General features: G+C 46.8%; 1 protein-coding gene across 37 annotated transcripts in view; it reads left to right on the forward strand.

Moving 5' to 3' along the window:
* The window catches only part of PPFIBP1 (PPFIB scaffold protein 1), a 1,024,139-nt gene that overhangs the window by 934,840 nt on the left and 75,067 nt on the right, over positions 1–14,232 (forward strand). For all 37 annotated transcript variants that reach the window (XM_085652838.1, XM_085652839.1, XM_085652808.1 and 34 more), the window contains 2 exons: positions 3,253–3,441; positions 4,120–4,299. In XM_085652838.1, the coding sequence (XP_085508964.1) occupies positions 3,253–3,441; positions 4,120–4,299 (369 nt within the window). The remainder of the gene's footprint in view (positions 1–3,252; positions 3,442–4,119; positions 4,300–14,232) is intronic.

The raw sequence follows: 14,232 nt of genomic DNA on the forward strand, positions 1-14,232 counted from the left end.
GGACCCACAATACATCTAATGATTCAATATCTCCATGTCATGGGGACAGGATGTCATTTAATAAAGTGGTCCCCTAGTTCATGTGTAGACACACCGGTGTACCCCTCACTCCGTTGCGACGCCATTGGACCCGTGAGCTGGGCCCCTCCTGTTCGGACAAGGAGTGGCTTTCCATTCTGGCATACTCTTGGTGTTTCGCAATGCACTTTTCAAGTTATTTCAATACTACATAATACACAGGGCCTCCCTCACTCCACACAATCAACTGCTACTTTCACCGTACAGATGCAGTCTGCCCCAGCTGATTTCCGGCACATGTTCTGGTCATACCTCACACTCTCCTCGTAGTGGCTGGGTATGCATATGTCATGGCCTACTGTACAGGGAACCCGTTGCTACATACATGGGAGGTGTGCCTAATCGGTAGGTTTCACCATACCAAAAGGAATAGAGTGACTGCGCGGTTCCTAGACCTGGCTCTTTTGCTAGCTAAACGGTTGATCACCCGCAGATGAGTCAGCCCCACCCCCAACCTTACTTCCGTGCGCACTCCATGGAGGCCTGGGCTCAAGCTGAGAGCACCGCCTTGCTCCGGGAGGAGAAACTCTGCTCAATGTGCTGCAATCTTCCTTGAAAGATGATCATCTCCCCCCCCCCCCCTAAAGCCGCGGCATCTTATATCCATATGCGATTCTAGGGATCTCCAAAGGTCACGTTGACCCCTGAAACTGGCTGCCGCCTATCAAGGCTAGGTAACATACATCTTCATGCCATAATACAGTGTCGGATCTCCCAATGCACTAAGTGTGTGTGTGCGCTAGTTCTACTGTTTGTAATTGAGACATGTTCTATCTTTTTACTCCAAAGGCAATCTTGTTTTTCTGTTTCACTATTTAATCGCTGTACTGCATGCCTATGTACTCATTGATATGTGGACACTTGCCATGCACTCAATGAGGATATGGTAGACGGTCAGTTATGTGAGCAGATTGGACACGACCCTGCATGTATACAAATATGAAACTGCCTAATAAAAAGATCAAAAAGACCACAACACCTTCTTCCTTCCACAAAATATTAGTTTAGATGATTGATGCTGGGGAGTGGTACCCCTGGCTTGCTAAGTGCAGTCCAAGCTGAGAGATGCTGCACAGTGGTATTGATGCAGGGGTCTGAATCACACAAAACCTTAAAGTACTTGCAGATTGTATCTTTTATTAAAATATGCATCGAAAGTGGAGATAGGTGTACCAATAAGGTCTTATGATTTTTGTGTGTAGACATTTTCCCGGTACAGAATTGTACACAGTACGATTTTGCCTTGGAGAGAGGCAGTACTGATGTGAAGTTGCACATCCGGAGGGAAAATAATTTTTCCTGTGGATAGACCTCTTTGCTTCCACCCACACGAAGTTTGGGCACAGTCATGGGATACAAAATATGTAGAAGCAAATAGATTTATGAGAAAGTATCCTTTCTTTAGGTGACCCTGAACCTGGCTTTTCAATTAACCACTTTATCATAGGCAGGGCTAGGCACACACACCTGCTCAGCGTCCGGATACCCTCGCAGGTGATGGTGCACTTTACAAATACACATAACATTTCATGAATAATATAAGAGTCATAAATCCAGCCATTTTTATTCATAAAAGTAGGTTTACAACCAAGAAGCGTTTTTTGCATCGGACCCATGGTGACCGGGCCATCTGTTAAAATAAGTTTCATCTTCCGTGCGGTTTCTTTTTTCTTTACTTTCCCTCCTGCTTGTTTTGTTTTGTTGCTCTCTCGATTTTTTTCTTTGTTGTGTTTGCTGTTTCCTCTGGTGCCTGTAAGGACCTCTCCTTTCAGGATTGAAAGCATGTCTGATGTTCACATGCATTGTGTATACTTCACTGGGCCCTTCCAGCGACACCTCTAGGCCCTCCAGTGGTAGTAACAATCTGCCAGGAGTAGGGAAGACAAGCTACTCTCCCTAGAAACAAATGTGTTGAGCGTCAGTTTGGGGTGTATGAAGGGCAGTCCGCAGGCTGGGTGTTGCCTGGTTAGTTGGATGTGAGGGCGGCTTGAAATGATTATCCAAGAGTTCGAATAGTTGGTAGTTCAGAGCTAGAGATGTGGACCTCCGTGGAGGTGTGGCCACCGAGGAGTAGTGGGATAAAGCCCTAGCTTAGCTTCCCTAGGCAGAAGCTAGGTCTATGTTGGGGTGGTCCAGTCACCCGTCATCCCTAATGATCGAAGCACACAATCCTCTGAGTGATCCAACGGAGATTGTAGAGAATGCTTTCAAGTAAAATGCAAATCTCGGAGTGTTCTGCATGCGGTTTTAAGACTCTCTGAGATTAAAGGGGGCGGGAACTCATCAAAGAGTAGTAGGAACTTTTCCACTTACTGGGCTGATGGGAGTAAGCTACTGTTTTCTCCTCCTACATGATTACAGGGACTGAGCTTAAGCCACCAGTGCTTAGTATCTGTCTCCGGATCCGGTGGAATCAGGCCTTCTCTCTAGATTCTGTTGGTCATGGGGCTCCTGAGTAGGTGATACTGCAAGTTTCCCTTGGTGGCCTAGAAATCTGAGAAGTCTCAATCAACATACAGTGGTTCAGCTCCTAAATTTACATAGATCGAATAACTTAATATTTAGGTATGAGTTCAGCAAAACACGTCAAGTAAACTTTGTAACAAGCATTTACAATGCAATGGTCTCAGCATTGGTAAAGTTAGAGCTATTGGCATTGCTCATGACATTATTTTTGTTTATGTTTTTGTTTTTAAACCATTTAAAGAAACGGCATTGTCATGAGCAATGCCAATAGCTCTAACTTTAACAATGCCGAGACCGTTGCATTGTAAATGCTTGTTAATTTAATTCAGTGAATGCAACGTTAGTACTTTAAACAAAAAATCAACTCCTCTGAAATCTTAAAAGTTTATACAGATACCTATCTATCATTGCGTGCAAAGGCATCACCTATAAAAAGTCAAAATATATTTCCAGAGCAGAGTTATTTTCTCCTGTGCAGTACATACTATTGTCCCCTTCCCCCTCAGACATGCTTGATCTTTTTATCTTTCAGCACTGTATAACATTGTTTTTTAATGTTAAGACACTCTGTGTCAGTCTTGTTGGCCAGACCCCATGCTGAAATTGTGTGCCTCTGATTGAACTGAGTGAGTGGGTATACGTTTTATTAAAATTGCATCTTTTTGAGCGCATGGCTACAATTTCATTATTTACGTTCCTTTGTCATAGGTATTGGAGCCTCGTTTTAATGTTGAAACACTGGCTCAGTTACTCAACATCCCACCAAACAAAACCCTGCTTAGACGTCATTTGGCTACGCATTTCAATCTATTGATTGGTCATGAAGCGCAACAACAGAAGCAAGAAGCTTTAGAATCACCTGACTATGTTCTACTGACGGCCACAGCTAAAGTGAAGGTAAGAGAAGACCCATCGTATGTCAAATATTAAGTCAGTCATCAAATTGTAATTCACACACTATATAGCCAGGCCATTTTGTTGCACACTATTTCTTCAGCTTGTTGAACTCATGGTATCAAAATTAAGTTTGATGCTTTTTCTTGTTATTTAAACAATGGCTGCTCTAAAAGAAGATTTCTTGTAGGGAGGCAGTAGCTAAGGGCTGCATTAATACGCTGGTTATTCATCCAGAAAACAGATTGATTTTGAGAAAATAACACATGAAAAAAGTAGCTTGCTTATCTCCATGTCAAGTAGTAAATATGGAAGTAATTGTCACAGAAATTCTTTACTTGAATGTTTTTTTCAGGCATATTTGTTGTGAATATTCTAAAAATCTAGCTTGAATTCACCATCAAGTTGGCCAGAGAACTCGTGACCTAAAAATAGAATTTCATTATTAAAGTGGTATTTTAGCATTAGCTTGTTTGTTTAATGTGTCATAATATGAACCTAATGGTCGCAACATTCATTTGGATTTTGTAAACTTATGAGTTTATTTCAGTTGTTGCATGTAATGCTGCTGTTGGCTGCATTCTGACGTTTCTCTAGTATTCCGTTTGTGTTGGAGTGCTTTAAACATGTTTGCACCCTAATACCAATATCAAATGTAATGTTTTTAACACTTTCTACTAGCCAAAGAAGCCGGTATTTGGAAGTTTTGGAAGTTTGAGAAAGAAGAAGCAGGAAGATGGAGAAGAGTATGTATGTCCGATGGAATTGGGGCACTTATCCGGAATAAATTCTGGGAAAGGATATAAGCCTGGAATGGATTTGAGGTTATATGATGATGAGGATTTGGACAGGCTAGAACAGGTGAGCTTTTGTAACCTTGCTGCTGCTGATTAAATGCTGAGGTACAACACTTCCATAACTGATTCTACAATTTATATTTAGAGATGTCTTAACAGGAATTGAAACTAAAGAAGTAAAAATATTGTATACGATACAATGCCATGTGTGACTTGATCTGTTTATCGAATCATGCTATCAGGAAAGCATATTTTCTGAAACCCTTTTCGAAATAGTGTATTTTAAAACTTTGAGATTGTTAAGGTACTTTGGATAATTGAAAATTATGTAACAAGCAGCACCCTTGGCACTAGTCCTAATTTTATGCAAACCCAATTTGTGTGAATAAAATTGCCTGTGCTGAAGCTGAAACTTGAGGCCCCTTAAATCATGGTAAATATTTTGATATCCTTCTAGAGGCGAAGTTTTAAGTTCAATTCTTGTTTCATGTTTCTTTCGTGCCCTCCTCCATCTATCCTTTCACTAACCTCCTTTACTTCTCATCGGATTTCTCCCTCGATCACCTCCTCTCCCCTAACAGCCTCTGCTCCCTGCTTCTGGCCTTCCCTGTTTGTCCTCACACATACCTTCTAAAGTCTGTCTCCCTACTGGTTGTCACCTGCAAAGTTTTCATGCTCCCAATTCCCCTCTTACCTTTCACTTCTCCCAATTCCCCTCCCCCTATGCTTTCTCCTCTCTCTACCTTTTTTCCTCTCTACCCTTTCTCCTCTCCTGATCCTTTCTTCTCTTTTGCCTCGTCTCATCATTCAATCGGTCTGTCTCTCCCCCATCTCCACTTATTTTCCACCCACCCCTAGCTCCCTCTCTCTCTCATATATTCTTGTACACACCCATTTCCCCCTCACTCTTGTATCCATTCAATCCCTCCAACTCTCGCTTCCACATCTGATAGAGACTTCTAGTTGCAGATTCCTTACCTTTAGAATTCCCCAGGTGTCAAACAGGCTCTGGAAACTTTTGTGTGAGCAGTACCCTTGCGCACCATCGGCTGGCTCTGTTCTGCTCCACGTGACATTGTCGGCATCGTTAGTGTCTGTTATGACGACGTGGTCACCTATATAGACAATGCGCAGACGTCAGTTCTTTTCTTTACGTGCCGGTTAAATGCTGATCCGGTGAAGAAGTGTACCCCTCTGTCTCTTTTTTGACAGGCCTTTTTCAACATTTTGTTAAGGAATTTTTTTATTGTGTGTCATGGATGTCATCTAGACGTACAGAGTTTAAACATGTAGGGCCTGTCACCCCGCCATGTCAGGAACCACCCCCAACCTCGTCTGCTTGTGGTGACTTGAGCACAACCATGAAACGAAGTTGTGCTTCGATTGCCAGGTCATGGCTCGGATGGCCTTGCAGGAGTGATGGTTGATGCTCCTTGTGGCCCGGCTGTCGACACCGTCGAGTGAGACTCTTTGGAGATCCTGTTTCAGGAAGAGTAGGTCGCGGGACAACTCCAGGAGTCCCAAGTCCTCTTCTTATCACTCAAGGTCCTAAGGACACTCGAGGAAGAGGCACAAAAAGAAGTCCAAACGGACTTTTACTTCACCTCGTCTGTCGTTCGTCGACGAGACAGGCATGACGCATTGACATTCTAGGCACGGTTCTGTGGAGCCAGAGCCAGGTTCGATTCCGCACCGCCCCCCATTTCTGGGAGCCAGAATGACCCCTGCTCAAATGAAGGAATTTTACGAGGCCGGGCACCACATATTTGACTGGGCTGACTCCTCCGCATTCGGGCCCCCTGGGTCGGAGGAGGCCCCACCGGGTTCTATGTCATCTTTACTGGCCACGGAGCTGGTGGGGTCTTATTAATCTGATTCTGGATCCGGGTCAACGTCGGTCGTACCAACACAATCTTCCCCAGCATCAGGCCAAAGTAGATTCCCCATCCTATTACCCGATGACAATGAGTCGGTTCTACGTAGCTCGACGACGGTGCTGTCAGAGCCCAGAGGTTCTATGTCTTTGTGCTTATTTAGGACTTTTCAGGCATGGGTGAGGATTGGGGACATCTATGGACCCTTTAGAACAACAACTGGATGTTCCTTTGGAACAGTTGGACTGGTATGAGGATCTTGGGGGCGCCAGTGGTTTGGGCACATCTCCAGGTACTGCAATGCTCTCTCCTCCTAGTGTTGCTATGGAGGAGGGGGCATGTTATGCCATGGTGGTGAGGAGGGCAGCAAAGGTCCTTGGCCTGGAACTGTCCTTAGTGTAGGTCAGAACTAATCTCTTGACCGAGGTGCTTCAGCCTGGGGCTTCCACATTCAGATCCCTTTTTCCCTTTAATGAATCACTAACAGATGTCCTTCTCGACATGTGGTCCATGCCTAGCACATGGGCTCCTGTGAACAGGGCAATCACACTCCACCATCCCCGTGCACAAGGCGATCCAAAGTTCCTTAGCCAACCCCCTGCTTCTGAGAGCTTGGCGGTTCAGGCTTCAACGTCCCATAGTGTCCCATGGCACATTCCCTTCCGCACCTCTGTATAGGGAATCCAAGAGGCTAGATGCACTTGGGAAGAAGATGTTTTTGCGGTCGGTGAATACCATATGCTTATTGAGCCATTTCTCGCACACCCTTTGGAAAACGGTTGCGCAAGTGCTGCCACAGGTCCCCGAGGAGGCCCAGGCTGTACTCTCCCAGGCAGTGAAGGATGGGAGAGATGCAGCAAAATTCACCATCAGGTGTGGTTTAGACACAAGGTTTTTTTGACGATGGCCTTACGGTGTTGCGCCTGGCTGACAACATCTGGCTTCTCCGGTGATATCCAGACTAATCTCATGGACATGCCTTTTAACTGGACTTGCCTTTTTGGAGAGAAAGCGGACTCTGCCTCGGAGCGTTAAAAGGAATCTCATGCTACGGCCAGATCCTTGGGCCTCTCAGTCACTCCTCGTAGCCAGTCTAGCTTTCTCCCCTTACGTGGCAATGGAAGGGGTTTTCAACCACGTCCACCATATTCCAGCCACCGTCCTGCGCCGACTCCCCAAGTTGTGCGAAGAAATGGATGCAGTTCATTCCGAACTTGGAATGGTACCCAGAAGTGGTCTGCTACCCAGTCCTCAGCAGCTGCAGCCTCCAAGCATTCCTAGTTTGGTTCTGTAAGGTCATGTTACTCCAGTCAGAGGGAGAATTCAACACCATCTTCTCCCCTGGAGGTCCATAACATCGGACAAATGGGTCTTGCAGATCATTCAGGAAGGCTTTTATTTTCCTCCTCCTTTACCGCCAACTCAAGAACGCCTGGCAGAGGATCATCTAGCATTACCCCAAGAGGAAGTTATAACTGTCCTGGCCAAGTGAGCTATAGAAAGGGTTTCGATTTCAGAAGTAGGCAGTGGTTGTTACTCCAGCTACTTTCTGATACTGAAAAAGAACAAAGGGTTGCGACCCATTTTGGACCTTGAGTCCATCAATCTCTTACTCAAAAAGGAGTAATTCAAGATGCTCATGTTGGCTCAGGTCTTTTCTGCCATAGACCAAATAGCTGGTAGCATTGGACTTGCAGGATGCATATCTTGACATCCCCATCTTGCCTGCCCACCAGCGTTACCTGTGGTTCAAGGTAGGTCATGAGCACTTTCAATTCACTGTGCTTCCATTTGGTCTTATCAGGGCCCCGCGGGTGTTCACCAAGGTAATGGCAGTGGTCGCAGCTCAACTGGGAACGTTAGAGGTGTCAGTCTTCCCCTATCTCAACGATTGGCTAATGAAAACGCCTTTGCCCCAGGCTGACGTCTCCCACCTCCAGACTATGGCGAACCTCCTGCATTCGCTGGGGTGATCTATAAACGTGCCAAAGTCACACCTGACCCCATCTCAGATGTTCCCTTTCATCTGAGCTGTTCTGGATAGAGTGCAGTTTAATGCTTATCCTCCCGAGCAGTGAGTCCAGGATATTCAGGCTATGATAAAGGTGTTTCAGCGTGTATCTTGGATTTCTGTGAAAATTACTCTGAGGCTGCTGGGACTCATGGCTTACTGCATCCTATTGGTAAATCACGCCAGATGGCGTATGGAACCTGAAGTTCTAGTGGCGACATCATCAGGGGAATCTCTCCAACATAGTCCAGATCTCGGAGGGAACTGCAAAGGACCTGATGTGGTGGGTGACAAACCATGATTGAGTCAGTGGCAAACCCCTCTCCCGTCCTTAATCAGATCTCACAGTAGTGACAAATGTATCACTCCTTGAATGGGGCATCCATCTGGGAGAGGTGGAGATCATGGGACACTGGTCTCCAGCAGTCGAGGCTCCACATCAGTTTGGTGGAGCTTTGAACAATTCACTTGGCACTGAAAGCTTTTCTTCCATCTGTCTAGGAGAAGTTAGTGCAAGTGTTCACAGACAACACTATCGCCATGTTATGTAATGTTATCTGATATCTATAAAGCGTACGGCTACTCCCAGGAGTGTCCCGGCGCTAGGAAACAAAGACCACATAACATCATACATAACATTCCTCTACAACGGAGCTCAAAGTTGAAAGAGCCATGTTTTTAGACTCCTCCTAAAAGTGAGGAGGTCCGAAATCTGTCTATGAGAGATGGGTAGGCTATTCCACAGCAAAGAAGCCACAGCTTGGAAAGATCTACCCCCTACCCAGGAGAGCAGGACCTTCAGAGTTGAGATCAAAAGCTGAGAAGATCTCAAGGTAATCTGTGGTAAATAAGGTTGAAATCTTTCCCTAAGGTAGGGAGCTCCTATCTTATGGAATGCTTTAAAGACCAAGACCAAGGCTTTAAAATGGATTATTTTCTGCACCGGAAGCTAGTGTAGAGAGGACAGAAGCAGAGTTGCGTGAGTCCTGGGACTTGTCAGAAAGATGGCCTTCGCCGCCACATTCTGAATCACCTGTAATCGGCCCAGAAGGTACTCAGGGAGGCCGAGATACAGGGAATTAACATAGTCCAAGCTGGACACCACCCACCAGGGCCTGGACCACTGTTTTCCTGTAGGGGACTGAGAGCAGGGGGAGAAAGTTCCCCAGCATTCTCAACACCCCGAAACAGACCCCAGCTGCTGTTTGGACTTGGGCCTTCATAGAAAGGGCAGCATCCAATTTGTCCCTTAGATTTTTCACAATTGTGACAGAAGACGAGGAGGGGGGTGGAGGGGGGGGGGGGGGGGGGGGGGGACACCAGGTATGCCAAGCTCCATACGGATGCGGACCAAAGAAGATAATCTCTGACTTATCAGAGTTGCACTTTAATTGATTGTGTCTGAACCAGAAGAAGACTTCAGATAGGCAGATGTTAATTAAGTTGCCGTTGAATTAGACACCCTTCTCGCATGTAAACAGCAGCTGGGGTTCATCAGCATATGACACTATTTTGGCCCCGTATTTCTCGGCGGGAAGGGCGAGAGGGGCCATATACAAATTAAACAAAGTTGGGCTCAATATTGAGCCCTGTGGAACCCCGACATTCATGGGAGGAATCGCAGAGGCAAAAGGTGGAGACCAGATAATTTGTGAGCGGTTAACAAGGAAAGACGTGAACCATCTCAGTACCATGCCACAAATACTGCTCTCCATGAGTCTTTGCAGTAATCTGTTGTGGGGCACGGTATCGAAGGCTGCGGAGAGGAGTCCAATAATACCCAGACCGCATTACCTCCTCTATCCAGAGTGGCTTTAATTGTCTCCGCAACTTCTAGCAAGGCTGTTTCCGTGCTGAAGTTAGTTCTGAAACCCGACTGACTAGGGTGCCGCAAATGATTGGCCTCCACGTATTTCATTGTGACTTCATTGACCTATTTCTCCAAAACCATAGAGAAAAAAGGCAGAAGAGATATGGGCCTGTAGTTACTGCCGGCCTCGGGATCTGCCATAGGTTTCTTTAGCAGCAGAAGAATTTTGGCATGTTTCCGAGTTTGCGGCATGAGCCCTTCCCGCAAGGCGGTGTTCAAAATCAGGTTCACTACAGGATTAATCACTTCTGCTATTGAGGACAGTACTTTTGCTGGACATGGGTCTGATGGTGAGCCAGAATTCAGAGCTTTCATAAGCGCTAGAGATTGCTCCAAGGTGATCACAGGGAACTCCATAAGGGAAGGGTCAGGGCGGGGACACACGTCAAGGGAAGGTCCAATGGCAACCTCTAATTTGTCGACTGAGCTACGTAGGTGTCCTGAATATTTTTTATTTTTTCATGAAAAAAACAAGCCATGCGACTGGTCCAGTCGCTTGTGGGAGCAAATGGTCGACTAATTGTCGTAGGAGAGGAGAAACGTTTTACAATATTGAAAAGTACTCTACTTTTATTGCCCTCTGGATCAATTTTTGTTGAGAGAAAAAGTTTCTTTCCCTCGTGTACTTTCCTATAATATTCTTTCAGCGCTAGTTTATAGATGGATTTGTCAGTGGGTCTATAATTCCTCCATCACTCTTTTTTCAAGACGTTTACACGCCCTTTTACTTTCCCTTAGGGCTTCCGTAAACCAAGGGCCAGAAACTCTGGTAGATTTAGCAGCCCTCGTGGAGGGGGGGGCAAGTTCCAGGGCCCGGACTTGTAGCCAACCCTCTAGGGACTGCACGTCCTGTTCTAGGTTGCCACACAATGGAATCAGGAGGCGACTCAGGGCGCACTGTATTGCCTCTGGTAAGATCAAATGAAAGGGCCTAAAACTATAGCTGACACTGGTGTTGCCCAGTAATTGAGACCTTGCTGGCTCTCTACAGATTTTAAAATCTACCAGGTAATGGTCTGACCAGGTTAGAGCGAGGGGGCGGATCAATTTGGATCCGGTTTGATGAAAAAACCTGGTCCAATGTGTGTCCTGCAACAAGCGGGGCGGGTGAGGTTTTGGGCTTTTTGTCTAGAGGCCCTGCATCCCTGAACATGGCTGGAACTGCAGGGCCTAACCCTGGTGGTACAACACCTGGCAGGTTCTGTGAACGCCAGGGCAGACAAACTCAGCCATCGATACGCAATCCGAGGCAGCACAAGGTCTCTTTCAATAGTGGGTTGAGCCTTGGTTAGATCGGTTTGCCGCTGAAGAGAACGCGCAATGTCAGCAGTTTTGTACGCTGGAGTTTCCAAGGTGGCTATTGCTCTTCAGTGCCTTTTACCCATACCACTTCTGCCCATAGTTCCCAAGAAGATCAAAAACAACCGTGCCCAAGTCATACTTGTGGCTCATGACTGTGGCACGGAGAGTCTGGTATCCAGAGTTGCTTCGCATGAGCATTGATCCTCTGATCAGGCTTCCCCTGTGGGAGGATTTCTGTTGCAGCAGCAGGGAAGGATTCTTCTCCCGAAGCTGCCAACTCTCCGCCTCCTTGTGTGGGGATTGAGCGGTGACAGTTGATAGCTTTCGGCCTTTCTCCTAAAGTCTTTAATGTTATTTTGGCGGCCAGGTGGTCTCTCCAGTACGACTGAAATATTGTTCAGAAAGGTCTATTGACCCTCTTTCTGCTTTTCTAATATTTTTCTCCTTATTCTTACCCTTGCCCAGCAGAGCTCTGCTTTGGGTACTCTTAAGGGTTATCTTTGTCCGCTTTCTTGCAGCTGCTGGACCAACCCTCTTTATTCAAGTCCCCTATTGTAAATAGGTTCTTAAAGGGCTTGTACATATTTTTCCATCTACACCCTTTGTCATGCCGCAGTGGGATCTTAATTTGGTCCTCACATTTCTCATGTGTGTTCCCTTCGAGCCGTTACGTAATTGTCACCTCCTCCTGCTTACCATCAAGACAGCCTTTTCTGGTGGTGAGAACATCTGCCCGGAGAGTGAGTGAGGTGCAGGCTTTATCATGCAAGCCTCCCTAAATTATGACTTTTGTGGTTAAGGTGGTGCTTCATTCTTACTAAAAGTGGTGAGCCCGTTCCATCTGTCACGCTGCCCAACTTTTTTGCTCCCCCATCCCTCTAAGGAAGGGGAGCGTCTCCACCGTCTGGACCCAAAAAGAGCATTGTCGTTCTACCTTGACCGCACAAAAGAGTTTTGTGTGGACGACTGTGCGAGACTGGCTTAGTATATGGTGCTCACTTATGTAAGTGTAGCGCCCTGCACTAATACAAACAATCCTTAGGGTGGTATTAGTGGTCTTAGACAACCTTAGAAAGCTCTCTAAGTGGTAGCTGTGGAAAGCAGTTTCAGGCTTCGTCCAGAAAGAGTGTTAAGCAGCTTGTTTTACCAGTACTTAATTTTATTGGTATAGGTTAAGTGAAAAAAAACACACACTATTTATAAAAAGATGCATTTATTATAAGACCCTCACTAACACATCACAATATCTCTTACCCGGAGATATAACACAATGCACATAATACTTACCAAATGAAACCGGTAAGTAGCAAAATTACACAGTGGGCACCAGGGGGAGACCAAATCATATACTAAAATAGAGGGATGTGAATCACGACCCAAGCCAAGATTTGACCCAGAAGACGTAGAAGTACTGAGAACCCAAGGAACCACCTGAGGTAAGTATCCAGGTACCCCACAGAGGCTGTGTGCAGAGTGGAAACACAACTGCGTGCTCAATTTAAGTCAATAGGTAAGTCACGGTTGCAGTTTTAAAGAAAGACCTTTCCCAGTGGTCCCATAACAAACCCAGTGGAAGACGGAAGGTTGGAGAGTCACCCCACCCGTGGATACTCCAGGAACCAGGATACCTCCACCAGGCATGCCGGTTGCTAAGGTGTCAAGTGACTTCTGAAGCCGCCGTAGACCTCAATGGAGTACTTCAGGAAAGATGCCTCTAGAGAAGAAGACGAAGAAATCCAGTGGAACCCAAAGGTGGATTCAAGATGAGAGGTAACTGCAAGCAGAGGGGGACAGAGTCTGTGCCACTCAGGAGTGACCAGGAGGCACGGAAGATGAATGCCCACTGTTGTCGGAGATGCAGGTGAGGTTGACGATGCCCTTGAAGTTGCAGCTGTGCAGACCAGGCGATGCTGTAGAAGACCAGGAGACGTTCACAGGCTGTCCCACATCGGCTGTCAAGAGCCAAGGGGTCAGTGTTGGGCAGGAGCACCAACAAGCCTTGGCAGCAGCAAACAATGTGGACGAAAAAGGGGCAGGGTCGGGACCAGCAAGGTCCAAGTGACTCACCACGAGCAGGTACGTCGGAGCAGGCCCCGAGCAAGCAGGGGAGCCCACTGAAGCCAAAGAAGACCCTCAAGAGGACCCATGGGCCGAAGGCACTGGAGTCGCTAGAGGACCTCGAGCAGTTCACGAATGAAGAAGGCCCACGATGCAGAGGAAGCGGTGAGGGCAAAGATCTTGGCTGCAGAAGTTGCCTGAAGTTGGAGCTTCTTAGAGCCTGAAGATCTCTGGAGGGCAGAGCCATCAAACCTTGGCAACGTTGAGTCGACGTGGTGCACAGGGGTGCTGTTCCAGCGGTTCCGAGGGATACTGGCCTCAAACTCGGTATAAAGACAGTGCAGGCCGCAGGGGAGTTGCAGAACCACCACCTGTGTTGCTGAACCTTTTGGAGTCTGTGGGAGCCCAGGGTGTGCAGACCGGTCAGCTGTTTTGCGGTGCCTGCAGATGCAGGGGATTGACTCCTTCACTCCAAGGGAGATTCTTTCAGGTGTCTTGGATGGCTACAGTCCTGGGGAAGAACCTGTATAGAGCATGGACACAGATGTTGCAGAAGTCCAGCAGGACGACGAGACCAGAAGCAAAAGGAGTCTTCCCCGGAGTAGTCTCTGTTCCCAAAGCAAAGTTAAGCAAAGTCCAGAGTGTCCAAATGGTCGAAGTTGAAGTGGTATATGATCTGAATCTTGTCCCACGACGAGTCTAGGGACCCACTCACAGGTAAGACGTTAAGTACTCTTAGGAAAGGGTTGGGATGATTCAAGGGTCCCTCCCAGAGGAGGGGCTGGACAGTGGGGAGGATACTCTCATGTCCTTTGTCCAGTTTCGCGCCAGAGCAGGAGCCGAAGGCTCCCGGAACTGGTTTGAACTGGAGTATGCAAGGAG

Source organism: Triturus cristatus, chromosome 4_1 (assembly GCF_964204655.1).
Source record: "Triturus cristatus chromosome 4_1, aTriCri1.1, whole genome shotgun sequence".
NCBI lineage: Eukaryota > Metazoa > Chordata > Amphibia > Caudata > Salamandridae > Triturus > Triturus cristatus.